The sequence below is a fragment of the Salvelinus sp. IW2-2015 genome, linkage group LG7, assembly GCF_002910315.2.
Source record: "Salvelinus sp. IW2-2015 linkage group LG7, ASM291031v2, whole genome shotgun sequence".
NCBI classification, from domain to species: Eukaryota; Metazoa; Chordata; class Actinopteri; order Salmoniformes; family Salmonidae; genus Salvelinus; species Salvelinus sp. IW2-2015.
The window spans coordinates 8,075,672-8,102,008 of NC_036847.1; the positions used below are offsets into that span (position 1 = coordinate 8,075,672).

The 26,337-nt window shown below is 43.0% G+C and overlaps 1 protein-coding gene across 1 annotated transcript in view; it reads left to right on the forward strand.

Moving 5' to 3' along the window:
* Positions 1–2,014: 2,014 nt before the first annotated feature.
* Positions 2,015–26,337, forward strand: part of LOC111966319 (solute carrier family 2, facilitated glucose transporter member 1) — a 31,246-nt gene continuing 6,923 nt past the window's right edge. The window contains exons 1-2 of the mRNA XM_023990848.2: positions 2,015–2,364; positions 18,931–19,026. Coding sequence (XP_023846616.1) covers positions 2,347–2,364; positions 18,931–19,026 — 114 coding nt within the window. The 5' untranslated portion in view covers positions 2,015–2,346. The remainder of the gene's footprint in view (positions 2,365–18,930; positions 19,027–26,337) is intronic.

The window sequence follows — 26,337 nt, forward strand, 5'->3', positions numbered from 1 at the left end:
TTTGTATGTCTAGGGTTTTTTGTATGTCTAGGGTTTTTTTGTATGTCTATGTTGGCCTGATATGGTTCCCAATCAGAGACAGCTGTTTATATATTGTCTCTGATTGGGGATCATATTTAGGTAGGCATTTTCCTCGTTTGTGTTGTGGGATCTTGTCTACATTGAGTTGCCTGAGTGCACACATGTGGCTTCACGTTTCGTTTGGTTGTTTGTTGTTTTGTTAGGTGAGTTTCAGTTGATTAAAATGATGTGGAACTCTACTCACGCTGCGCCTTGGTCTCATCTTTACGACGATCGTGACAATTAGAGATTGGGCACCAGCTGTTGTTAACAAAAAACACACCCCTCCTTCCTTGAGCTTACCCAACGCTGCCATTCTGTCCTGCCGATGCATAGAAAAAACAGCTAGATGTATATTATCAATGTCCTTGTTCAGCCACGACTCCCTGAAACATAGGATATTACAGTTCTTCAAGTCCCGTTGATAGGATAGTCTCGAACAGAGCTCATTCAGTTTGTTCTCCTGCGATTGTACGTACGCCAGTAGAACTTGAGGGTTGAGGTGGTTTATGTACTCGTCAGGTTGCCCGCACCTTGGCCTCTCTTACGCCACCTTTTTATTTTCAGTAATTCAGGGATTAGGGCCTGGTCCGGGGTGAGCAGTATGTCCTGCACCTCTGACTTGTTGAAATAGAAATATTCATCCAAATCGAGGTTAGTTATCGCTGTTCTGATGTCCAGAGGCTCTTTTCAGTCAAAGAAAATGATGGCGGAAACATAATGTAAAAAAATTATTCAGATCTGGAGCCTGTAAAACGGCTGCTTTCCAATGCAGCGCCATTCTAGTGGTATATGGGAGGGTAAATGCACATAAACACTGTTTACACATCTTTTTTTATTTTGTACGAGTGTTTATCCGCCTATTGTGTAAAAATGCATTGAGAATTTAGGGAGCATTACTTTATTCACAAGGAAAGCAACCACCATTTACCCACTTTTTTTTTTTTTTTTTTTACAGCTACATCACTGGTTCTGATGGTATTTGATGAAGACATTGAACCTGTTGCTTAAACATAGTTGTTTAAACATAGATGCACTTCACCTAACACATGCTGCAAAAATCTGTGCCACCCCTACTGCTTTCCCATGTAAACATGGTTCTCCAGGGTCCCAGTCTGACTGTAGTGACATCTTATCAAAGCAATCTGACATTTAGAAAATACCTAAACAATTACTGTAGGAGTATGTAGAGTATTGAATTAATATTATTAATACAAATAAGAGCGCCAGTGGCCATTTTGGAAGATGTCTGCCACAGGGCCATACCTGCGTTGGACCGTTATCTACATCTTTTGAGTTTTGATATAATCTGTACCAAATTTGGTGCTTTTATCACAAAATGAAGGATTACAATGAAGATTACTCACTCCACAATATGGCCTCATTTTTAAATAACCTTAGTGCTTGAACTTTTAATTAATCTAATCCACAAGGAACTCAACCTTGGCCATCTTCCTACATCAACACTACTATGCACTTCCACCTGAGCACATGCCACTCTGTCCCTTTCAGAGAGAGCCTACATTTTATCATCTTGTCTTTGTGTTTGTTATCATTTAATAGCGTGTCTGCACATAGTGAATGCTATACCTTTAAAATAGCCTAACAATAAAAAAAAAATCAGTGATAAGCTTAAGTCTTTAATTGATTCTTGAAATGCTAATCTATTAACAAGTTATCTTGCCTTAGATACTCTGATTACTTTTTCAAAGTAACACATGCAAGATAAATATGGACTGAAGTGTAAAAATGTCTCTCTCCATCACATACAACTTTCTTGTAGTACTGTAGTTTGTTATGGGCTACGTCATCTGCCGAGCTATCCACAGCCAATCAGAGCCATATGTTACAAACAGGCTATCCCACACTTCATAAACAGACATTGATCCCTCACGTCCGAAGCGCTCGTTTGGAAGCTGGCGGCAGCCAATCACAATGCAAGCTGCTTGAATTATATTAACCGGTTTATGTCCACTAGCAGCAAGTCAATGGGAGCCTATAACGGTCTACAAACGCAACATACAAGAGATAAGGAAAGACGGCATAATGAAACTCTGTTAAGGAATTGTGTATTTTAATTATTTTTTTAAAACTTTGATATCAATATTGAAAAAGGCTTACGACGGTGTAGTAAGCCCTGTGGATTTTAGTTGCCTATGAAGATACAAGGAAGATAGAAGACTCTTCTCCATAATTGTGTCCTGTCCAATAGGCTCCCACAAGCAGAAGCTGCGAGTTGTCCCGACAGACCTGCTATCAACCATCGATCTACTTCACTGATCAAATATGGAAGGTGGAGGCAAGGTAATGAGAAAGTTAGATCTAAAAACTAGTTCAATTAGCCAAGGTATGCTATTAGCCAAGGTATGCTGATGGCCAACGGATAGTCTTGGTAACCTGTGCTGTTGGTTTTGTCTACATGAGTTCGACAGTCCAGCTGGGATTAAATGGCCATTTTCATATTAATAATGGGTCATGCAATATCAGATGCTTTGTAGCAACTTTTTCGCACAGTAGGCCTATATGGAATACTGCCCTGAAACTACCTGACACAAAGGATGTTTGCGATGTTAAACTTTGGCAATATCTAGTGTTGTTGAGTATGGCTGGGTAGAATAGGATGGTTCAATTTGTCTGAGGGAACAAAGCCTCAAACTTGCATATCAGTCTAGACTGGGTTCTGATACCTGGAGCAGAGAATGTTTGTGATGGATTGTTTATTTTGTGAAACATACAGTACTTTATTTGAGTTAGACCAAGTGTCAAAACATGATCGCTTTATGTGTGTGTGTCGGTGTTTGTGTTGACATCCATGTCAATGGTTCATGTAGATGTACACAAGTACATGTCTCCCTGCCTGACAACATTTAAAACCATGTTTTATTTTTTTATTGCTCACTCTGAGAAATGATCATCCTAGTTAGTTGTATGCCTTATATGGTATAAACATCAGATTAATGAATTACTTGTGGAACCCTGCCCCCATATGGCAATAACACATGTTATTATTCTAACACATATTGAGGCACTTTTCAGCATCCTTATAATTATGTGCCGCGAAGGAGGCTGCCAGGAGGCACACATTCACGGTCTCTGAATTGTGTATTTTAACAGAGTTGCCTTGGTCTATCTGTTGTGTGTGTGTGTGTGTGTGTGTGTGTGCTGTGTGTGTGTGTGTGTGTGTGTGTGTGTGTGTGTGTGTGTGTGTGTATTTGGTTAACATCCTGTTCTGTGGGGGGTTAAAGAATGCACTCAATGACCCCAAACGCTGGCTTTCTCTCTCTCATTTAATGTTGTTAACATTTGGGTAATGCCCTTACTCATGGGTAAACTTTCTGATGAAGCTTTTCAGCGCTCTTTATCTCCACACCATTGTTTCCCTTGCATGACTTTTTTCCTGAAAATCTAACTATGGGGTACAAAAGAAAATACATTTAGTAGCAGCATCTTCAAAGTGTTATCAAAGCCATCAAACTATTCAATACACACCCACAAACTCACCTCACCCCCACACACACTTTCATCTCCCCTTCAGATTCCCCAGTGAAAAATATGGCTTGGTTATTTAGCTGCACGCACAATCAACATCAGAAACTCAAACGTGTTTTTCCTCAGGAGATAGAATGAGCTGGAGGGACAAACGATTGGTCGTCAGGACAGAAAATTACTGACTGACTGCCCTGCCTGGTGGGGTCCTACGCTAAATCCTGGGAATAAAGGCTGCTGAATGGCTAGTAAATAAGTATGATTGGTGTGACCTTATTCCAATAAGAAAACTAAAAGAAAGTTGGGGTCTTGAATAGGAGAGAAGATGGCAATTTTTACAGCCGCCCCCAAATTTGCTTCAGCTGACAGGCCAGCTAAGGGTCGGTAGATTCTTGAGGAAGGGCAGCTTATTGAGCCGAGCAACAGGCATGACGTAAGTTCTATCCTTGACTTGGATCTCTGCTATCCTCACTTTCCTGTCTGCTCCAAGGATAACTGACTTAACAGTTACAACTTGCCAGAGTGCTCTTGGAGACTGATCTTTCACGATCATCACAACGGTCCCAACTGCAAGGTCCTCCTTATCCTTGTGCCACTTTTGGCGGGCTTGTGAATCAATGCCAGAAATGGTCATCTAGAACCTGGCTGAGTCTCTGCCTTTTGTGACTGAGCAGTTCAGACTCTCGGTAGACCACCTGTGGTAGTGATGAGTCTGGCCGCCACCATGAGAACAGAGTTAGGAGTGATTGGATACAGATCTGCGATGTCCGAGGACACATACCCCAAGGGCTTGCAGTTCAAGATCCCTTCTATATCAATTAGGATAGCCCTCAGCACCTCTTTGGAGACGGTCTGTGTGCCAAGAGTGGATTGTTGAACAGTCTTGATGGATCTGATCTCCCTTTCCAAGCATCCTCCAAAGTGCGTCGCACTAGGCGGGTTGACAGCAAAGCAAATATTTTGACTGGCCAACTGTTCCTAGAGCTGTAGGTGGAGAGCCATGAAGGCCTCCTGTAGTTCTCACTCTCATACCTTGAAATTCGTTCCTCAGTCAGACAAGATCAGAAAGGACTTTCGCCTGTGAGCGATGAAGCATCTCAACCTCATCAGGAACAAATCATATCCATGTTTGTCAGCAGATCCATGTGTACAGCCCGGGTGGTCATGCACTTAAAGGGGATTCCCCATCTCTTTTCATTTATTTGGCATATCTTGATAAGATACGGCCCTAAAAGGTCCACACCTGTAAAATAGAATGAGGGCTGATGGAACCACAGTCGGGCTGGAGGTAAGTCAGCCATCTTAGGCACATCTGGCTGGAGTCACCACTTCCTGCATTCGGTGCAACCAAGCAGGAAGAGGCGGATAGCTGTCCTCCCCATCAGAATCCAGAACTCGCCTAACACCCTCTCTAGGCCCGGGTGCCGCAGCTGCTAGTCATATTTCTTGATAGCCTTATGACTGGATGAGCTGGGTCCAGGACCACTGGTTGAAGGATGTCAGGAACCAGACATCCGAAGGCGACTTCCATCACTGATCAGTCCAGTGTCATTGTCATACTCAGTGGCAGTGTCACCAGACGGTTGCTTGGAGGGACTGGATTACCTGCCTCTAGTAGGGAGAGGTCTTCTGGGAAGCTCTCAGACTGGGCAGGATTAGGACCTGAGCTGCTTCCTGTGTGAGGTAGGGTCTTACTCTACGGATGTTGTAGAGAATGAACCTGCAGGGGCGGGTCACTCCTTTGATGTTTGCAGAGAATGACAGGGTGTTGTCCAGGGTCACGCCAAGGTTCTTTGCACTCTGGGAGGGCGACACTGTGGAGTTGTCAACCATGATGGAGAGGTTTTTCAGTGGGCCGGCCTTCCCCGGGTGGAAGAGCAGTTTTGTCTTGTCGAGGTTGAGCTTGAGGTGGTGGGCCAACATCCAAGTTAAGATATCAGCCAGGCACGCAGAGATGAGTGTCGCCACCTGGGTGTCAGAAGGGGGGGGGAGGAGAAAGGTAGTTGAGTGTTATCCGCAAACAATGATAGGAGAGACCATGTTAGGATACGACAGAGCCGAGTGACTTGGTGTATAGAGATAAGAGGAGAGGGCCTAGAACCGAGCCTTGGGGGACACCAGTTGTGAGAGTACGTGGTGCAGACAAAGATCCTCTCTACGTCACTTGGTAGGAGCGGCCTGCCAGGTAGCATGCAATCTAAGAGTGTGTATAGCCTGAGACGCCTTGCCCTGAGAGGGTGGAGAGGAGGATCTGATAGTTGACTCTGTCAAAGGCAGCGGATAGATCTAGGAGGATGAGAACAGAGGAGAGAGAGTCAGGTTTGGCAGTGCGGAGAGCCTCCGTGAAACAGAGAAGAGCAGTCTCTCTTGAGTGACCCGTCTTGAAGCCTGACTGGTTAGGGTCAAGAAGATCGTTCTGAGAGAGATAACGAGAAAGTTGATCAGAGACAGCACGTGTTTTGGAAAGAAAGAAGGGATACAGGTCTATAGTTATTTTTGTATTTTTTTTGTGGTCAACATTTTTCATTATTTCACAATATACAACGCACAAGGCAGGATCACGTTACAAATACTAGCCAACCTGACGACACTAACATACAATATAACTATTTACATACTGTCAGGAGTCAATTATTTGTGATGTGACCAGAACTGGGACACCACAGGACATTCCCAAAGCATGTGCATTAGTGTTCCAACAGCATTCGTACAGCATCTATCACATATTGAAGTAGGAATCAGCTTCATCTCAAAAAGTGTAAATGGGATTGCATAACTTCTATGTATAAGCTTATGATGTTTAAGCTGGTGTGCTGGGTTTTTAGAGGTAACAAATACATTTTTCCCGAAAGGTATCCCAGTTCAGGTTGTGCCCCAGTCCCTGAATTTCGTGGTTTCATACTAGAGTGACATCCAATGTAGTGCATTTAACAGACAGCAGGCAATCATAAGTGGCAGAGACTATTTTAGATGTTAATGAAGGGTCTATCCATGTAAGCATTGCGTGGGATGTTAACGCGTCATCCCATGGTACACCATAGGCTTTCAACAAAGATCTTAACTGTAGGTAAAGGAACCATGAAAAGCCTGGAAGTGAATACATTTGTTTGAGGTCCTGGAAAGGTATTAGCCCCTTATCATTATACATGTCTCGTAAGGTATGCACACCCTTATCTGCCTACAATGGGTACACAAAAGGCTTATTGTTTGTCAGCAAGTTATGGTTATGCCATATAGGAGAAGATTCACAGAACTTCTTAGTGTTGCCTATCAGCATAGTACCATACTTGTAGTGAGTTGGAAATCATTGAACCCAATTTTTTGAATGCTGTTGTTATCTTGATATCGGGAAAAAAAATGATCTCTAAGTCTATGTGGTGCAACAAGTGCTTCCTCTATTCCTCTCCAAGAAGCTGCAATAGAATCATCGGACCATACTCTCAAGGATTTTATTTGGAAAGACCAGTAACATAATTTGTAATCTGGAAGAGACAGACCTCTTGTTCCCTTTAAATGTGTAAGAGTATCATATCGAATGTGTGCCTTTTTATCATTCCAAATATACTTTGAGGTCATTGACTTTATGTCCTCAAAGTATTTTGGCGGAGGAGGTATAGGCAGCATAGAGAAAATAAAATTCACTCGACCGAGTACATGCATTTTTACTATAGCAATCCTTCCTTGTAATGACATTTTAAGAGAGGACCATCTCTGCAAATCAGGGGTGATCTCCTCTTTTAGTTTGACATAGTTCCTCCTGCAAACTTGGGAAAATTTGGTGGGTATGCATATGCCCAAATAAATCAAGTCTGCCTTATGCCACTGCACTGGAGATGCAGCAGGCAAAGTAAGCAATTTCACAGGGCTATTAAGGGGCACCAGTATAGATTGTCCCCAGTTTATTTATATCCAGAGAATTAACCAAAAATAGTAAAGAATTTCAGAATCTGTGGAAGGGAAATTGAAATGTCTGAGAAATACAATAAGGTGTCATCGGCATAGAGTGACACTTTATGCTGAGTACCTTTAATATTGATGAGTGAAATAAGTGGGTCCAATCTAATCGCTTGAGCAAGGGGCTCCAAAGACAGTGCAAAGAGCATTGGTGATAATGGACATCCTTGTTTTGTGGAACGTTGTAAACAGAAAGTCTTGGGTAGAATGTTTCCCGTCTGCACAACTGCTTGGAATACAGAATACAATGTTTTTACCATGGAGATAAATCCTTTACCAAAACCAAAGGCCTCCAAAACACACCATAAATAGTTCCATTCTAGCCTATCAAAGGCTTTTTCTGCATCCAAACTAAAAAGTGCAGCAGGGACTGGGTCGTTTTCGGAATCATTTATGATATGGAATAGACGTATAATATTGTCTGAGGCTAAACAACCCTTTATAAACCCAGTTTGATCATCGCTGATTAGATTTCCTACAAGCAGTTCCAATCTGATTGCAAGTAAGGCTTAAGGGCCTATAACTTTTACAGTCCAGGGGAGATTTTCCCTTTTTTAACAAAACTATAATCAGTGAGGTGTTTTGGTCTCTATGGAATTCTCCATGTTTTAATGCATGATTGATAGATCCAAGAATTAGGGCCCAACAATATCCCATATTTCAAGAAACAGCTCTGGAGGGAAACCATCAAGTTCTGGTGATTTGCCTCTTTTCATAGAGGTTAATGCACTCCTGAGTTCTTCAAGAGTAAGTGGGGAGTTAAGGAATCCAGTTTGCGCTCTGTCGAGTTTGGGAAGGCCCAATGATGATAAGAAGTGTGTCATCTTACTATGATCAGGGTCCATCTCTGTCGTATATAATCGAGAATAAAACTGCCTGAACGTATCATTCATTTCTGTCGGGTCATGTGATATCTTACCAGATGGTGTTTGAATTGTATCGATACAAGAAAAGGCCTCATTTTGCTTAAGCCTTGCCGCCAAAAGTCTACTAGCTTTCTCCCCTTCAGAATAGTGTTACTCTTGTGCAATGCATTATAAATTCTGCTTTAGTTTGTAGTAAAGTGTTATACTCGTGTTTTAATGCTGTTAAAATCTTCCCCTTTTGCTCTGTAAATTTTTGTTTCTGCTCATTTTCAACAAGAGCGATCTGTTTTTCCAGGTCTACTACTTTTTTTCTGTGAGTTGAATTAAGATGTGAGGCAAACAAAGTACAGTTTCCCCTCAAAAAACATTTTGTCACCTCCCAAAGTGACTGGGGGGGGGGGGGCTGGTGGTTTTTTCTGCATTAAACAATAACAAATAGTTCAACTTTGCTGAAAGTTGTGACAAAAAAGCCTTATTCTGCAGCAATGTTGTGGTAAAGCGCGATCTTCAGGCACCATTCTGTTTGGAGCTATCAAGCAAGATACTATACAGGACAGCTCCATGGTCAGAAATTATCAGTTTGAGAGTGCGATGAATCATGAGACCTATCTAACTGAGAATTACATACTTGATTAAAATCTCCTCCCACAACAATTTGGTATTCTGAAAGATCTAATTGTCTTTTCGAGATAAAACTAAGGAAATTAGAATCAGTTATGTTTGGACAGTGGATTGAGGCGAAACACATCTTAGTGTGATTTATAACCGTAGTTACAAATCCAAAACGTCCTGCATCATCATTATCAGAACACATAGTTTTCTATCAAATAGTATTAACACCTTTCTTTTGTTAGTGGCTGAGGAGAGAGCAACACATTTATAGTATCTGTTTTGGAATCTATAGACATCTTGTGTTTTAGGTGGGTTTCTTCTATTAGGGCGATATCAACCTTTTTGCGTTTTACGTATTCTAATCATTTGGTATACTTGATAGCGGAATTCAAACCATGTGAATTTAACAACATTTCTGTCACGGCCGTCAAAAGAAGTGGACCAAAGTGCAGCATGGTGAGCGTACATTATCCTTTATTTTGGAATGACGCCAACAAAACAAGAAACAAACTAAACAACCGTGAAGTTTACGAGGGCTAAGTGCCACAAACACAAGTCAACTTCCCACAAACACAAAAGGGAAAAAGGCTGCCTAAGTATGATTCCCAATCAGAGACAACGATAGACAGCTGTCCCTGATTGAGAACCATACCCGGCCAAAACAAAGAAATACAAAAACATAGAAAATAGAACATAGAATGCCCACCCAAATCACACCCTGACCAAACCAAAATAGAGACATAAAAAGCTCTCTAAGGTCAGGGCGTGACAATTACGATGAGCTCACGTTTAATTTAAAACCTTTGTCATATAGAATGTATGGATAAGTGTATGACAAAATATACAATAAATTAAATTTAAAAACACCTACTTCAATATAAACAGGGGAAAAAAATTGTGCACCATTATACATATTTGTGAACCAATTCTGACAGCTGGGTTTTAACAATAATAAAAACAAAAACAGTAACCACCCGCAAAAGAGGAGGTCTATAGCTTCAACCGCTCTCTTTGGCTGGTAGGAACTCAGGTTCGCTAACATCAGAACGCTCCCAAACAGCGACGCACGTCCCAAGTACAGTCCCATTATGTCAGCCTCTTGTTTTTATCCAACATGACATGAATAGGTGGCAACGTTACTTTTCACAGAACACGTTCATACCAAGCTGAGCGCTCTGTATGTTAATCCCCATCATGTTTACCCTACCCCAGGACTGCTTTACTGATGGCTCAATTTTTTTGCCAGCTATTGTTTTCAGCCTGAACCAAATACTTATCCAGCCAGCTAACCTAACCAGCCAGCCAACTCAACTAGCTAGCCACGTGCCAGCCAGCTGCCTATTAGTCATTTAACCAGAATGCTAACTGCCAAGTTAACAAATCCACCATGCCCCTCATACCAAATTAACTACATTATGTCGCTGAATAACAAATAGACATGGGTGACGTTAGCTAGTTAGCTTAGCATTAGTTCTGTCCATCTTACTAGTTAGGTGGGCCTTCATGCGATGGGGTATTCAAGGAAGGAGGGGGACCGTAGTTTCTTCCGTGTGCAGTGGGGAGAATCTGGAGGAATGGGGAGTGATGACTGGGCTCCTTCTCTTGTAGTTGTCCTCAGCTGCAAGGCATGCCTCTGCTTCCTCCATAGTATGGAATTCTTGGAGTGTTCAATTTTTCCTGATCTTCAGGATGGCTGGGTATATCAGGAACGGGCGCAGTCCTCTTGCTGTCATCTGTCGTTTGACGTGGTCAAAGGATTTCCTCTTCAGTGTGGTTTCGTTGCTGTAGTCTTGGTAGAATGCCAGATTAGATCTCCCGTGTCTCGGTGGGTTCTCGAGGGCTCTGGTTCCCCGCAGAATATCCACTCGGTCCTCATATCTTATCAGGCAGAATATGAGGGTGCGGGGATGGCCACGGTTATTATTGCCACTGTAGATCCGGTGTGCCCGTTGAATTTCAATATTCCTCCCTTGTAGCAATGGTATCCATTTTGGTAGATTCTCCTGAAGAAAACCTTTTGGATCTGTGCCTCTCTTTGTTTGGGATCCTTTTAGGCCAGTGTGCCTTAGTTGAGTTTCCTCGGTCGCGTAGTTCCATATTATTAAGCATTTTGAAGGTTCAGAGGCCAGTTGTCAGGAATTTATGACGGCTTTTGGAATTTTGAGACGGTACTCAGAACTACACGTGCATCTCTGCCAAAAGACCACCGAAAGTTCCCAGGTCTATAGTTTTTGACGTCAGATGAGTGGAGTGTTGGTTTCTTGAGGAGGGGAGCAACTCACAAGGCAAGTGCTATCTGCTGGCACCTTTGTGCTCGTAGTCTTTGTAGCATTCTTAATAGCGGTTGTGCTAGTGTTGACCTCGTGGAGAATCTCAATATGCTTCTTATTGTACTTCTTGCACTTAGCTTTGAGAGTACACTGTGCTGCTTGGTGTTCGCGTCCACACTTCCAACATCACTGATTTGTCTTGATTCAGGGTACTTTCTGTTCTTTGGAAAGGAGCTGGAAGTTGGTGTACTGATTCATGTAGTGCTGTATGGTGTTGCAGAACGGGCAGTACTTCTTTGGCTTCTACCGTGACCTTTACTCCGATGACTGGTTCTGTAAAGAGGCTTTGGCTTTGTCTTTTCTCTGCTCACCTTCGTGGCAGATGGGGAAGGACTTGTCTTTACGCTGATCTTGGCGTGTGATGAATTGCGTGCCATCTTCGTGCACTCTCAGCTCGTACTCAAGCCACTCTGTCAGGTAAAGGAGGGTTAGAATGGGTGTCTTAATGGGGTCCACATGTCTCTTGAAGCTGGCTCTTAAGTCGTGTGGCAACTTAGCTAAGAGTGTGAGCCACACCTCAGTTCCGTCTGTGCATTGCTCCCTAGATTATCCAACAGGTCAACCAAGTTGATGTTGGGGCCGTCCAATAACCCTGCGATGCGTTGTAGGGCAAGCTGGTGGGGCTGGCCATACAGTTCTGTGAGGGACTCCATGATGTTGTTGTAGGAGTCTGAAATTAGCAAAGCCTCTTCCAGCCTCTTCCAACTAGTATCTGAAACTAGAAGCGCTCTGTTGCATCTACAGGAAGCACATTGTCGAGGTCAACCTTCAGCCTTGCAAACTCCCGTGGGTCTTCATTGACGAAGTTGGGGATGGTAGAAGTTGGTCCACGGTAGGTGTGCTCCTGGATGGGTGGAGAAGGTGTGCGATAGCGGAGAGGTGAGTGCCGACAACGGTCAGGTGAGTAGCGGCTACAACGATCAGGTGAGTAGCAGCGGTGATGATCAGGTGAGTAATCACGGCGGCGACTGCAGGATGAGGGCTGAAGCTGGTGTAGGCTGACGGCGGTGGTCAGGTCTAGGTCAGTTGAGGGCTGACGGCAGTCAGGTGACGGCTGATGATGGCAATCTGGTGTAGACTGACCGCGGGTTATGTGTAGGCTGACGATAAGCGTCAGGTGAAGGCCGACGTTGGTGATCAGATGAGGTTGGCCCTCTAGGTGGCTCTGTATGGCTACGAGTCCTGCAATGAGAAGACAACCTGTCTCGGTGGTGCGATGGCTCACAACACAGAGGGTTTAACTGAGTAGGTGATGACAATAATGATGGCTGGTCTGTGTTGGTGAATTCTCTGAGCCTGAGTTCTTCAATGAGCTGCTCTATTTTGCCTTTGTGACTGCAGTGTGTCCTCTTTGGTTGTCACTAGCTGTGCCCACTCAGGCTGACGTTGATCCATCCTCAAAGCTGCAGGTCAGTCTGCGTGGTTCCTTGAACTAATGGATGCTCATTGAAGCGGAAGAAGTTAGCTCTTTGGATAGTTCCATTATCTCACATCTCAACTTCTCACTTTCCTTTCCTATCAGCTTCAGGCATGTTGAGAGTGTTCTGGAAGAAGAGCGGGTGCTTTGTTTATCTCGTGCAGGAGGGTAGCTGGTGCTTGTCTGGTTGTGAGAGGACATAATTCCTCCCACAGCGACCTTTGCTTGCTCTCCCTCATTGGAGTGGTGTGTTTTTATGTGTTGTGTGTGACTTGACTCGAAGCTTACCTCATAGTCGATTAGATGATGTGGGGGGCGAGTTTGATGGCGGGGACGGACCACAACTTGTGGAGGATCTTCTCTGGTGACTGGCATCCTTGGGCTGTAGCAGTTCCTGGATCCGGTTCAAAGGACCATTGAAAAAGAGCACAACCAACTGGTGGTGGACTGCGATAGAGGTGCCAGTTTCGAGTATAGGGGCAACTGTACCAAAGTCCTGGTAAGAGGACTGATGAAGACCAGCAAGAGACTCACACTTTATTCAAACAGACAGGCACACACACACAGCAAATGAGAAGAGGAGGAAACTAGCTGAAGTAATAGTGATAGTGTTGTTGTGGTTTCTGTAGAACAGAAGAAACAAGGAATATATATTACATCAGAGTAATAGTAATGTAAGGCTACACAAAGGGAATGGCAATGATGTAAAATATAGAGCATTAATAGCAATATAGCGTATATGATAATGGCTATACAGTGATAGGCTACAAAGCTACTACAGTGTAAGCAGTAACAGGGCACAAATAGCATTAAATGGAAACAGTATACAGCAAAATTGTGGACTCGAGTCACATGACTTGGATTTGAGGCTGACTCAAGTCACAAATTTGATGATTTGGGACTGGACAATAAAATAACTTGAGACTTGACTTGGACTTGGAGCCTCAAGTCTCGGGACTCGACTTCAGACTTCAGACTTGAAATGATCTGGCCAGGTTTGGTAATGTTTTGTCACTTATTTGGTGGCACAGTCTACGTGGATTACTGGATGCAGCCAGAGACAGTAGCTGCAGCATCGCCCTTTCAAAAAAAACTGCAACAGATTGGCTAGTGATACGCACACTCAGGACTCTGATTAGACCAGTAAACTGTCAAACAACACAGGTCAGGCGAGCTAGCGAACAGATTGCTGATTTCTATGATTTGCTGTACGGCTATAGGGTTGGGTGCAGCGCAAACGTCAAATTGTAGGAAGAGAGGATTAGCATGAATAAATAAATATGCAGCTCCAAAAATTGTTTGGTGATCAAGAATATGAATTGTTTACTTCGCAAGCTCACCAGCAATGGGGCAACAATTATTAGCATAGGCCTACTGGTCTTTTGGTATGTAGCAATTGCTTGAAATTGATCCTTTACTTCTGAAACTTGCATTTTGAATTTGTTGTAAAATGAATCATTACTGTGGCGAAGACGCACCATAGGCACGGCTCTTCACTTGCACTCTCCAAACTCCCGCCAGTGGAGGGGGAGTGCTTTTTATCTTGTTGAAATGTTTGCTGTTAAATGCATAGGCCGTATGTGGTAAATCTATATTCCATCTAATACTACGATAATTGCTAGCGTTTCATCATTACATCCCCGTACCGTTTTATTGCAACACAGACATTTCTGTTTCATGTTTGATAGGCCTACGATACATTTCCATGTAGACAACCATTTGTTGCAGTGCTCTGAGTGGGCGCGATGTTTATAGTGCACATGGACGTTCGCAAGACTCATGAGGTAGAAGTTCTGTTTATTTAATTCAATGTATGGTTTCCTTTGTTTATATTTTCCGGGTTATGTCGGAGTTCTGTGTGTCTATGTCCTATGTCTGTCATTTTTGTTGTGCGTTACAGGAGCGCGCGCACCGTAGTGCGCATAGAAATAGGCTACGTGGCCTGCGCTCCACGCTTTGGAGTCAGAACGCTGAGTAAGAGAAAGATTTGTAGTTGAACAGGCGTTGCATGTTTTTAAAACTTGTTACTTGTCTCGACTTGACTTCTCTTAGAATGCATGACTTGGACTTGACTCAAGTCTTGACCCGTTCTACTTCAGATTCGACCTGAGACTCTGACATTGTGACTTGTGACTTGCTTGTGACTCGAATAATAGTGACTTGGTCCCACCTCTGTTATACAGTGGTTCAAGTATTGGATAGGTTAGTAGGCTAGCAGTAGACAATGGCACATTATAACATACATGCATGCTAGTAGCAATGAGCTAATATAACACACAATAGAACGGTACAGCCGACTGACGGCCCTGTATGGTGGGGTCCTATGCTAAGTCCCGGGAATAAAGGTTGCTGATTGGCTAATAAATAATGATGATTGCAATAAGAAAACTAAAAAGAGAGTTGGGGTCTTGAATAGGAGATGAGCTGGCCATTTTACACCCGGCCTGTCCTTCACAGGGGACAGTCTTCCCTCGCAGGGCGGGCGAGAAGATAAAGGGCATCTGATAGGTGTCCATGACAACGGTGTAGAAGGAGGCGTGAGCATGCCAAAGCAGCAGCTGATCCCTGCAAAGCTGCACTGCTGGCCGACTCCGCTTCCCTGGATATAACCTCCACACAGGAGCACTGTCATTCACAAGATAGGAGCCAGATTACTAAACTATTATAAGGCCACTGACGCAAAAAGCTCAAGCCTGGACAGCTAAGATGGAGAGTGTGTTATTGTTTGAGCAGACAAATGTTGTTGATACCCGATTTTAAAATAAGTGATTTATGATGTAGTACATGCTGTATAAGGTCTAAAAGCAATTTCACTAAGAAGATTTGTAGGAGTAGGAGTAAAGCTACTCTCAGTGCATCTCTCTTTTGACTTAACAGATAGAAGATGCAGATTCTAGAAGGTGAAATGACTGAGAGATTCCTGTCGATGTGAGTAAAGAGGGTAACTTTTATGGACGTCAGTGTGGCTGCAACGTATTTTTTATTTATTTAAACAATAATAATACAACAATAATACATTTCAAAACAGAGACATGGCTTACAATACCGACATGTGAATGCGAACGAATGAATGCGAACATAACAAAGGCCTACTAAAGGCTTATGAACAAAATATCAGATCGATAATGGCAAGAGACTATCTATATCTATAACCATCAGATCCTCCTCTCCACCCTCTCCGAGTTGGGCATCTCCGGCGCGGCCCACGCTTGGATTGCGTCCTACCTGACAGGTCGCTCCTACCAGGTGGCGTGGCGAGAATCTGTCTCCGCACCACGTGCTCTCACCACTGGTGTCCCCCAGGGCTCTGTTCTAGGCCCTCTCCTATTCTCGCTATACACCAAGTCACTTGGCTCTGTCATATCCTCACATGGTCTCTCCTATCATTGCTATGCAGACGACACACAATTAATCTTCTCCTTTCCCCCTTCTGATAACCAGGTGGCGAATCGCATCTCTGCATGTCTGGCAGACATATCAGTGTGGATGACGGATCACCACCTCAAGCTGAACCTCGGCAAGACGGAGCTGCTCTTCCTCCCGGGGAAGGACTGCCCGTTCCATGATCTCGCCATCACGGTTGACAACTCCATTGTGTCCTCCTCCCAGAGTGCTAAGAACCTTGGCGTGATCCTGGACAACACCCTGTCGTTCTCAACTAACATCAAGGCGGTGACCCGTTCCTGTAGGTTCATGCTCTACAACATTCGCAGAGTACGACCCTGCCTCACACAGGAAGCGGCGCAGGTCCTAATCCAGGCACTTGTCATCTCCCGTCTGGATTACTGCAACTCGCTGTTGGCTGGGCTCCCTGCCTGTGCCATTAAACCCCTACAACTCATCCAGAACGCCRCAGCCCGTCTGGTGTTCAACCTTCCCAAGTTCTCTCACGTCACCCCGCTCCTCCGCTCTCTCCACTGGCTTCCAGTTGAAGCTCGCATCCGCTACAAGACCATGGTGCTTGCCTACGGAGCTGTGAGGGGAACGGCCTGTCTCTTATACACATCTAGATGTGTATAAGAGACAGGAGGGAAACGGCACCTCCGTACCTTCAGGCTCTGATCAGGCCCTACACCCAAACAAGGGCACTGCGTTCATCCACCTCTGGCCTGCTCGCCTCCCTACCTCTGAGGAAGTACAGTTCCCGCTCAGCCCAGTCAAAACTGTTCGCTACTCTGGCACCCCAATGGTGGAACAAACTCCCTCACGACGCCAGGTCAGCGGAGTCAATCACCACCTTCCGGAGACACCTGAAACCCCACCTCTTTAAGGAATACCTAGGATAGGATAAAGTAATCCTTCTAACCCCCCCCCCCCTAAAAGAGTTAGATGCACTATTGTAAAGTGGTTGTTCCACTGGATATCATAAGGTGAATGCACCAATTTGTAAGTCGCTCTGGATAAGAGCGTCTGCTAAATGACTTAAATGTAAATGTAAATGTATATTTAGGCTAGTTACATTAACAGTAAACAAACTAGGCTATCTATTTCTATGATGAAACATAAAGATATACCCAGGGGCGTAATTTGAGTTCTTGCATTGGAATTATATTAAATTCTGCTTATATCACGCTATACCACAATAAACATAAAAGTTCAAATGTTGAGACCATTGAGTGCTTTTGACCAAGAAGTGAAAGGTTGGTGCGAAAACTCTGTTGTGCTTTATCAGCACCATGGACTGCGCCCTGGGCTGGCTCCTCTGTACCAAGATCGTCAGGAACAGACGGAGGTGGAGGGGGCTTTGGAGCCATTACCCTGGCAACACCTGTGAAAGGGGGGAAGGGGGGCTCTTCACGCGTAGCTAGCTGGAGCTCGGCAGCATCATCGCTGCTGGGCTTGGTCGGCGGCCTCGATGGTTTAATTTCTGATATCCATCGTGGCAGTGGCAGATTAGCTGGTTAGAGCTAAATAGGCTAATAACACTAACGCCTTTTGCAGCTAGCTAAGAAGCTAACGAAACTCTATAGTGGTGGGGTGTGAGGCAGAGTTCAGTGAAGCAGCTTCAACTGTAACTTGACCCTGTCCTTATAAATCTAATAAAAAAATAAAAAAATGACAGGTGGAGGAGTATCACATTATTCACATAGTCTACCACAAATGAGCATGTGTTTTTTTCCTCCAGTGGCTTTCCATAGCACCCCTACACACAAACCCACACACACATAGATAGATACACATACAGATTTCGTGCCAACCTGTTACTCAACTTTTTTGCTATTTTTATATAGGGACATAAAACTAAAACTGAGGTGGCACAAGTTTCAACTGAGGGGGCTAAGCCTCATTTTTGCTCTCTCGTGGAGCCATGCCCAGGTTCTGATGTTCCTCATTCCTTAAGGAGATTTTACTGAATGAACCACCAGTGTCAGTAACACCGGGCCTAGTTTCTGATGTTCCTCATTCCTTAAAGGGATTATACTGAATGGACCACCCAGTGTCAGATAACACCGGGCCTAGTTTCTGATGTTCCTCATTCCTTAAAGGGATTTACTGAATGGACCACCAGTGTCAGTAACACCGGGCCTAGTTTCTGAGTGTCCTCATTCCTTAAAGGGATATACTGAATGGACCACCAGTGTCAGTAACACCGGGCCTAGTTTCTGATGTCCTCATTCCTTAAGGGATTATACTGAATGGACCACCAGTGTCAGTAACACCGGGCCTAGTTTCTGATGTTCCTCATTCCTTAAGGGATTATACTGAATGGACCACCAGTGTCAGTAACACCGGGCCTAGTTTCTGATGTTCCTCATTCCTTAAGGGGATTTTACTGAATGGACCACCAGTGTCAGTAACATCGGGCCTAGTTTCTGATGTCCCTCATTCCTTAAAGGGATTATACTGAATGGACCACCAGTGTCAGTAAACCCGGGCCTAGTTTCTGATGTTCCTCATTCCTTAAAGGGATTATACTGAATGGACCACCAGTGTCAGTAACACTGAAGAGTCCAAGTGAGTTCTCAATATCTCATGCACATTTATTAAGTCTTAGTCCCAATTCACCTGTCTTTTATCCAAGTCCAAGACTTCTCATATAAAATCATATTAGTCTGTATATACCTTCCCTCAAAGATATATATATTAAAATAAAAAAATAAAAATGCTCGTAGGATAATGCAATAACGCATGTGATTGAGCACTTTGAGCATTTCTTTGTAAAACTGAAGAGACTTTAATTTAAATTGTATTTTTGTGCCCACAGGAGGTGACGTTCCAGCTGATGATGGCAGTGGGAACAGCTGTGATTGGCTCGCTGCAGTTTGGCTACAACACAGGGGTCATCAACGCTCCCCAAAAGGTGAGTGAGAAAGGGACAGTTTCAAATGGCACCCTAATCCCTAAATAGTGCACTACTTTTGCCCAGTGCCATAGAGGCCCTGTATAGAGAATAAGGTGCCATTTTGGACACATACTCTGTTAGTTTCTATGTTTGTGCCCCTTAAAGCCTGTCCAAACCCAGTGAACATAAAGACAGTATTCTTCCTATTAATTCTTGACACCCCTTACTAGCTCTGCAGATTAAGATGTTCCTAAGAGATGCATGGCGCTCATAGATGTCCTACCCAAAGGTGCCGTACGCCCATGTCCAAAGTCCATTTTCCAAGCCATTAATAGTCTAGCAACAATACGTACCTCTGTCTGTGATATGAGTTAGATGGCAAACCTGACTATATATAAAGTGCCTCTTAACATTCGTTACCTGTTAGTTAATGGCCCACGTTACATGCCGTATTGGCTTTAAGATGATCAGGGTCGATGATTTGATGGTTCAGGATCGTCTATGTTGTGCCTATGACCCTACGATTCAGCCCAGACTGTTTTGCTACATATCTGCTTTTACTATATTTCTCGCTGCTCAGCCAAGTCACTTTACTACATGTAAATAACCTTCACAGTATATTCTTGAATTACCGACATAGGACATTTCTGTATTTTTCAGTATATCTTTCTTACTTTCTCACCTTTTTTTGTATTTGTATTTGTGCTCTTTTTGACTTAGTTATTGTGTCATTGTTACTATTATTGTATCCTGTGCATATGTCAAATAAACTCAGATTTGATTTGTTTGTCAAGGTTTGCATCTCATCTCTCCATCAAGAGCCCCACCAGGTCAATCAACCATGATACATAAAATACATGTAGGATCTTTGACTGACGTGGTGAGACTCCCTGGTGAGATAAGATGAGACGCAATCCTTCTACTGATGTCGGATCTTGGCACTTGGCTACAGATGTTGGATTTTTAGTTTGACCTGTTTTGTAGCAGAGGGGAAATAATCCTGCAGGAGGAGGATTTCAATGTCTGAAGAAATATTTAGAATCGTCACCAGGGGGAAGCTGTGATTGTATACAATGCAATACCGTACCTACTCTCTTAGAAAATATTACCTAAAACGGTTCTTCGGCTGTCCCTATAGGAGAACCCTTTGAAGAACCTTTTTTGGTTCCAGGTAGAACCCTTTTGGGTTCAATGTAAACCATTTCCAAGAAGGGTTCTACATGGACCCTGTAAGAGTTCTACCTGGAACCAAAAATAGTTCTACCTGGAAGCAAAAGGGGTTCTCCTATGGAACAGCTGAAGAACCCTTTTGGATCCCTTAGACTGCAGGTCCACTGGGCTCCAGTTCAAGTAGCCAGGCTACAGCGCGTCTCGTGTGAATTCTTATTTGGATTTGAATAAATCCACATATTTCTATGGAAGTAAATATATTTTTCGGGAGGGAAAATCCTTTTTTAAAATTGTTTTATTATACTGTATGTTCAAGACAAGCAATAGGCAGAATAACTAGTTGGTGGCCTTAGTGCCTATGTGGTCCAGTGGTTACAACCGCTGATCCCGTCATACATGTGCCAGAGTCAGCAGGGTTCGACTCCGGTCCACTGCCCTTTGACTCACCCTTCCCCATGTTTCCAACATTGTTCTCTCTCTTCAATAAAAGCAACAAAAAAAATAGGAAAGGAGTGGGACTGCCCCACTCGATAAAAATATATATTTAAGAAATAATAAATAATTGGACAAATTACAAATCGATTGGTGAGCGCACGTCCAACCTAAAACGTACAAGGTAGGCTAAATTGATTCATAAAACATGTACAGACCTAGCAGGCAACAATATATGCTATGCTAACTGATTCCACCATTGAAAGAGAAAACAAACAAAGAAATAGAAAATAAACCCTATATGCTGAGATTCAGTCTGGAGATTTTGAGGTGGAAAATAAAAACTTCAGAGGACTTTTAAGCCTTGAATACATGTAAGTTTGATTCACGCACTTAATGAGTGGAGCTCCACCAAAAGATTGCAGTCAGGGTGCAATTACTGCGTCCAAAATACCACAGAAGTTACTGCACTTTTACTGCCGTTTCAAAATTGCAATCTTTTTTTGTAAGGGTTTAGATAGCCTACAGCCTATTTTAGGCCCGCAAGGTAACTGCATTTATTTAAACGTTTTCAAGAAGTAAAACAAACTGTCTGATAATTTACACGTCAAAGAAAAGTGTCTCAGCTCAGCAAAATTGTCTTTGGATAGGCTCAAATCCATAAACATCTTGACAGCTTTACAAAATGAAATATTAAAGCCCACAATACATTACAAAATGAAATATTAAAGCCCACAATACAGGCTTTCAGTCCACAAGGATGACTTCAAATGCCGGCATCAAACTGAAAGTACAGTAGGCCTATGCTACTGTAGCCGGCACATAATAGCTTAGCAATGGAAATCTCACCTGCTGTAAGGGCATCCACACCAAAGACCAAAACTATATTGACAAATTATACATAGCCTTACTATAAAACGTGGGCAAGCATCCACACTGGAGGAAAGTTTATTGTTCTACAGTAGGCCTACATCTGTCAATCAACTGATGACCAAATTAGCTTATCAACTCAGCCAGGGAAACACCAACAAATAAAATAAAATTGCAGTTATGCAACCGGTCAGGATGCTCTCGATGGTGCTGGGGACCCATGCCAAATGTTTTCAGTCTCCTGAGGGGGAAAAGGTGTTGTTTGGACAATGATAGTTTGTTGACGATGTGGACACCAAGGAACTTGAAACTCTCCACCTGCTCCACTTCAGCCCCGTCGAAGTTAATGGGGGCCTATTTGGCCCTCCTTTTCCTATAGTCCACGATCAGCTCCTTTGTCTTGCTCACATAGAGAGAGAGGTTGTTGTGCTGGTACCACACTGCCAGGTCTCTGACCTCCTACCTATAGGCTGTCTCATCGTTGTCAGTGATCAGGCCTACCACTGTTGTGTCGTCAGCAAACTTAATGATGGTGTTGGAGTCGTCTTTGGCCACGCAGTCTTGGGTGAACAGAGAGTACAGGAGGGGACTATGCACGCACCCCTGAGGGGTCTCAGTGTTGAGGATCACCGTGGCAGATGTGTTGTTGCCTACCCTTACCACCTGGGGGCGGCCCGTCAGAAAGTCCAGGATCCAGTTGCAGAGGGAGTTGTTTAGTCCCAGGTTCCTTAGCTTAGTGATGAATTACGTGGGTACTATGGTGTTGAACGCTGAGCTGTAGTCAATGAACGGCATTCTCACATAGGTGTTCCTTTTGTCCAGGTGGGAAAGGGCAGTGTGGAGTGCGATTGAGATTGCGTCATCTGTGAATCTGTTGGAGCGGTATGCGAATTGGAGTGGGTCTAGGGTTTCTGGCATGCTGGTGTTGATGTGAGCCATGACCAGCCATTCAAAGCACTTCATGGCTACCGACGTGAGTCCTACGGGGCGGTAATCATTTAGGCAGGTTACCTTCACTTTCATGGGCACTTTCTTTGCATTAAAGTCCGAGGCCACTAGGAGCGCCGCTACTGGATGAGCATTTTCTTGTTTGTTTATGGCCTTATACAGCTCGTTGAATGCGGTCTTAGTGGCATCATCGGTTGGTGGTGGTAAATAGACTGCTGCGAATAATATAGATGAGAACTCTCTTGGTAAATAGTGTGGTCTACAGCTTATTATGAGGTATTCTACCTCAGGCGAGCAATACCTCGAGACTTCTTTAATATTAGACATTGCGCACCAGCAGTTATTGACAAATAGACACACACCCCCACCCCTCGTCTTACCAGACGTAGCTGCTCTGTCCTGCCGATGCACGGAGAAGCCAGCCAGCTCTATATTATCCGTGTCGTCGTTTAGCCAAGTCTTGGTGAAACATAAGATGTTACAGTTTTGAAATGTCCAGGAAGGTAGGATAGTCTTAATCGTAGATCGTCCCGTTTATTTTCCAATGATTGCACATTGGCCAATAATACGGAGGGTGGTGGTGGTTTATCTACTTGTCAGCTAATTCTTACAAGGCACACCGCCCTCCTCCCCCTTTTTATCCGTCTTTTCTTCACGCGGAGGATTTGGGCCTTCTCACGACAAAGCAGTATATCTTTCACATCAGACTCATAAAAAATAAATATTTTCCATTTCGGGGTGAGTAATCGCTGTTCTGATGTCCAGAAGCTCTTTTCGATCATAAGAGACAGTAGCAGCAACATTATGTACAAAATGAGTTACAAGCCTTGCGAAAAAAACAGTGGTATAAAGTTCTTAAGTAAAAATACTTGAAAGTACTACTTAAGTAGTTTTTTTTTGGTATCTGTACTTTAGTATTTATATTTTTGACAACTTTTACATTACTTCTTAAAGAAAATAATGTACTTTTTACTCCATACATTTTCCCTGACACCCAAAAGTACTCGTTACATTTTGAATGCTTATTAGGACACGCACTTATGAAGAGAACATCCCTGGTCATCCCTACTGCCTCTGATCTGGCGGACTCACGAAACACAAATGCTTTGTTTGTAAATTATGTCTGAGTGTTGGAGTGTGCCACTGTAAATTTAAACAACAAGAACATTGTGCCGTCTGATTTGCTTAATATAAGGATTTTTAAAATAATTTGTACTTTTACTTTTGATACTTATATTTAAGTATATTTACTTTTAGACTTTTACTCAAGTAAAATTTTACTGGGTAACTTTCACTTTTACTTGAGTCATTCCTATTAAGGTATCTTTACTTTTACTCAAGTATGACAATTGGTTTCCTTTTCCACCACTGGAAAAAACATACAAAATAGCACAGCTGGTTAGGAGCCCGTAAAACGTCAGCCATCCCCTCCGGCGCCATTATCTTAGCCTATTATCGTTTTTCACACCTTTCATTTTGTGACAATGGATAGGCTAGCCTGTAGAATGTATTGGAATATAATCACATAACAAGGGGCCTATTGCAACCATCGATGGCACTAGATTATCGCCAACTAAACCATCAATACTCGCTAAATTCACCCGCACATCTAATCTCAATTGCAACCATTATTGGTCACCACATTATCGCTACCTAAAAGATGTTACCTTAGTCCTGCTTGGAACCAAAGTCTTAAGGCCGCTGCCTTCAGCACAGACATACATGTAAACCATAGCGTATCGCTATGGGTTTGATTCCAGCCCACTCTTTTCTGGCACAATAACTAAAAATTCTGAACTTAGTCCTTTAAAAAAAAAAATCTATTTGACAAGCATTCTGTACAATTGAAATAAAGTATTTCCTTGTTTACCATGGCAAATCTACTGTGGCAATTTATATATTTTTCTATAATATATACACTAGATCAAAAAAATAATGGGCTGCGTTTTTTTGGTTTTAAAATCTGAGTCACTTTCTTTCATGCGCCATTGTGCTCCATTCCGTAGGCTACCTCACGATTCTCAATTTCATCTTGTCTTTACATCTGATATTATAGGCCTATGTGTGCAATTAGTTTTGATAGGCTACAGTAGGCTATAGTTTAGGTATAGCCTACTATACAGCTGCATTTCGGATACACTTTACAATTGTATGTCGTAGTGGAGACCAATATCTATTTTGAGTTATTAAGCTTTATGAAACGACGTTTGTTGATGTGTATGGATGCATTTCAGATAGATTTTTTGTACATTTTAATATTGCAGTAATAGGACCTATAGACCTACAGTAGCAGTAGGAAATGTATTAATATTCTGTCTGGTGCTTTACCGTTTGAGGTGGCAAGAGAAGGATGATTTTGATAGCTGGCACTGGTCCGAATGACTCGACTGCCCCTACATGGAGAGAAAGAGAACTGCAGGTTTTCAGTGAACGTATCTAAATCACAAGTCTTCTGCGAATTTCCAGCTGGCAGGAACAAATTTTGCTACGAAAGAGTGATCAAATTAAGATCTGAGATCTGTAAGTGACAGTCTGGTAGATATACTGGAGATACTCTGGTACTGTATGTACTTTACTCCAGCAGTTTCTTGAGAAAGTTACTTGAGGTATTACTGAAGCCTGCTCTGTAAATAAAAATGTGTATTACTGTGTGTGTGTACTTATATTTGTGTGTGTGTGTGTGTGTGTGTGAGAGAGAGAGAGATTTGGGAGGTTTAAGGCCAATCCTGGAGCCTCTTCGGGATACCTGAGCACATGAGCACTATAAATAGCTTTGTAGATTACGATTACATCAGTCTAAAGATGTGCAGGACAGTAAGGTAGCTGCTACTGGAGGTAGCTGCTAGTGGATCCAGTATCTTTGATACTTTGTTATGCAAGGATTAAAGTCACCTCCACGGTCTGCGGTGGAAAGTCACCATCTATTGTAGTGAATTACGGTTGCATAATTCCATTAACTTTCCCAAATTTACCAGGTTTTCCTGAGATCCTTGTTGGAGGATTCCCGTATTTCAATCTTATTCCAGGAAGTCTCCAACTGGGAATTTTGAGAAAGGTTTACCATTGCAATCATTCCACTTGCGGTGTGTCCATTACACGTGGCAGAGGTAACGAGGATCATTGTCACGTTTGCAGGATTAAGGTGGCTACAGGAGTTGTGCAACTAACAATAACAAAGAGATCATTCACTCTGACTACTCTCTTCTTCACATATTCTTTATGGCAAATGTATCTTTAATTTATCTCCTTCAAAGTACACTAGAAAATTAGTATCACCAGATAAAAATGTTGTGGGGTATAAGTCAATGTCAGGTAAAAAAACAATGATGTGCTCACATCCAACAAACCACTGCAGGGGGCGAATGGTGATGCCATAGGAAAAATATGTTTTCCATAGTCAGAGACCCAGGGCATATTCTTTGGAGGGCAATAAACCCTGCCTTACTCATACCTGTATCAATGACACTGAGTTATGTTTGTCAACATGAAGTCCTGTAATGAACGATCTTGCATCGTGTTTCTCTGCCCCCCTCTGCTGGTCAAAAGCTGGCTTCTGTAAGAATGTTTTTATTTACCTGTTTTTTAGAATATGGCTGAATACGGAGTGGCTGCGGATCCGACTTTTATGGACCCCTCTTCCCGACACTAAAGGTCCTGAAAGGTCTGCGCATGTGCGGATTCTCTACTTTACACACAGTCTCTGCTCTACTTGTAGAGAACAGGCTACTCTGGCGAATGTTGCTCGTTTAATAAAGTTAGATCAAAGCTGAATCCATTTCCGCAAGATCACAATGATAGTATTCTTCATAACAAAATAGAATATAACAACATAATAAGGACGGACAGCTGATCATCCTTTCAGTGGCAGACCACGTGTAACAACACCTGCACAGGATCGGTACATCCGAA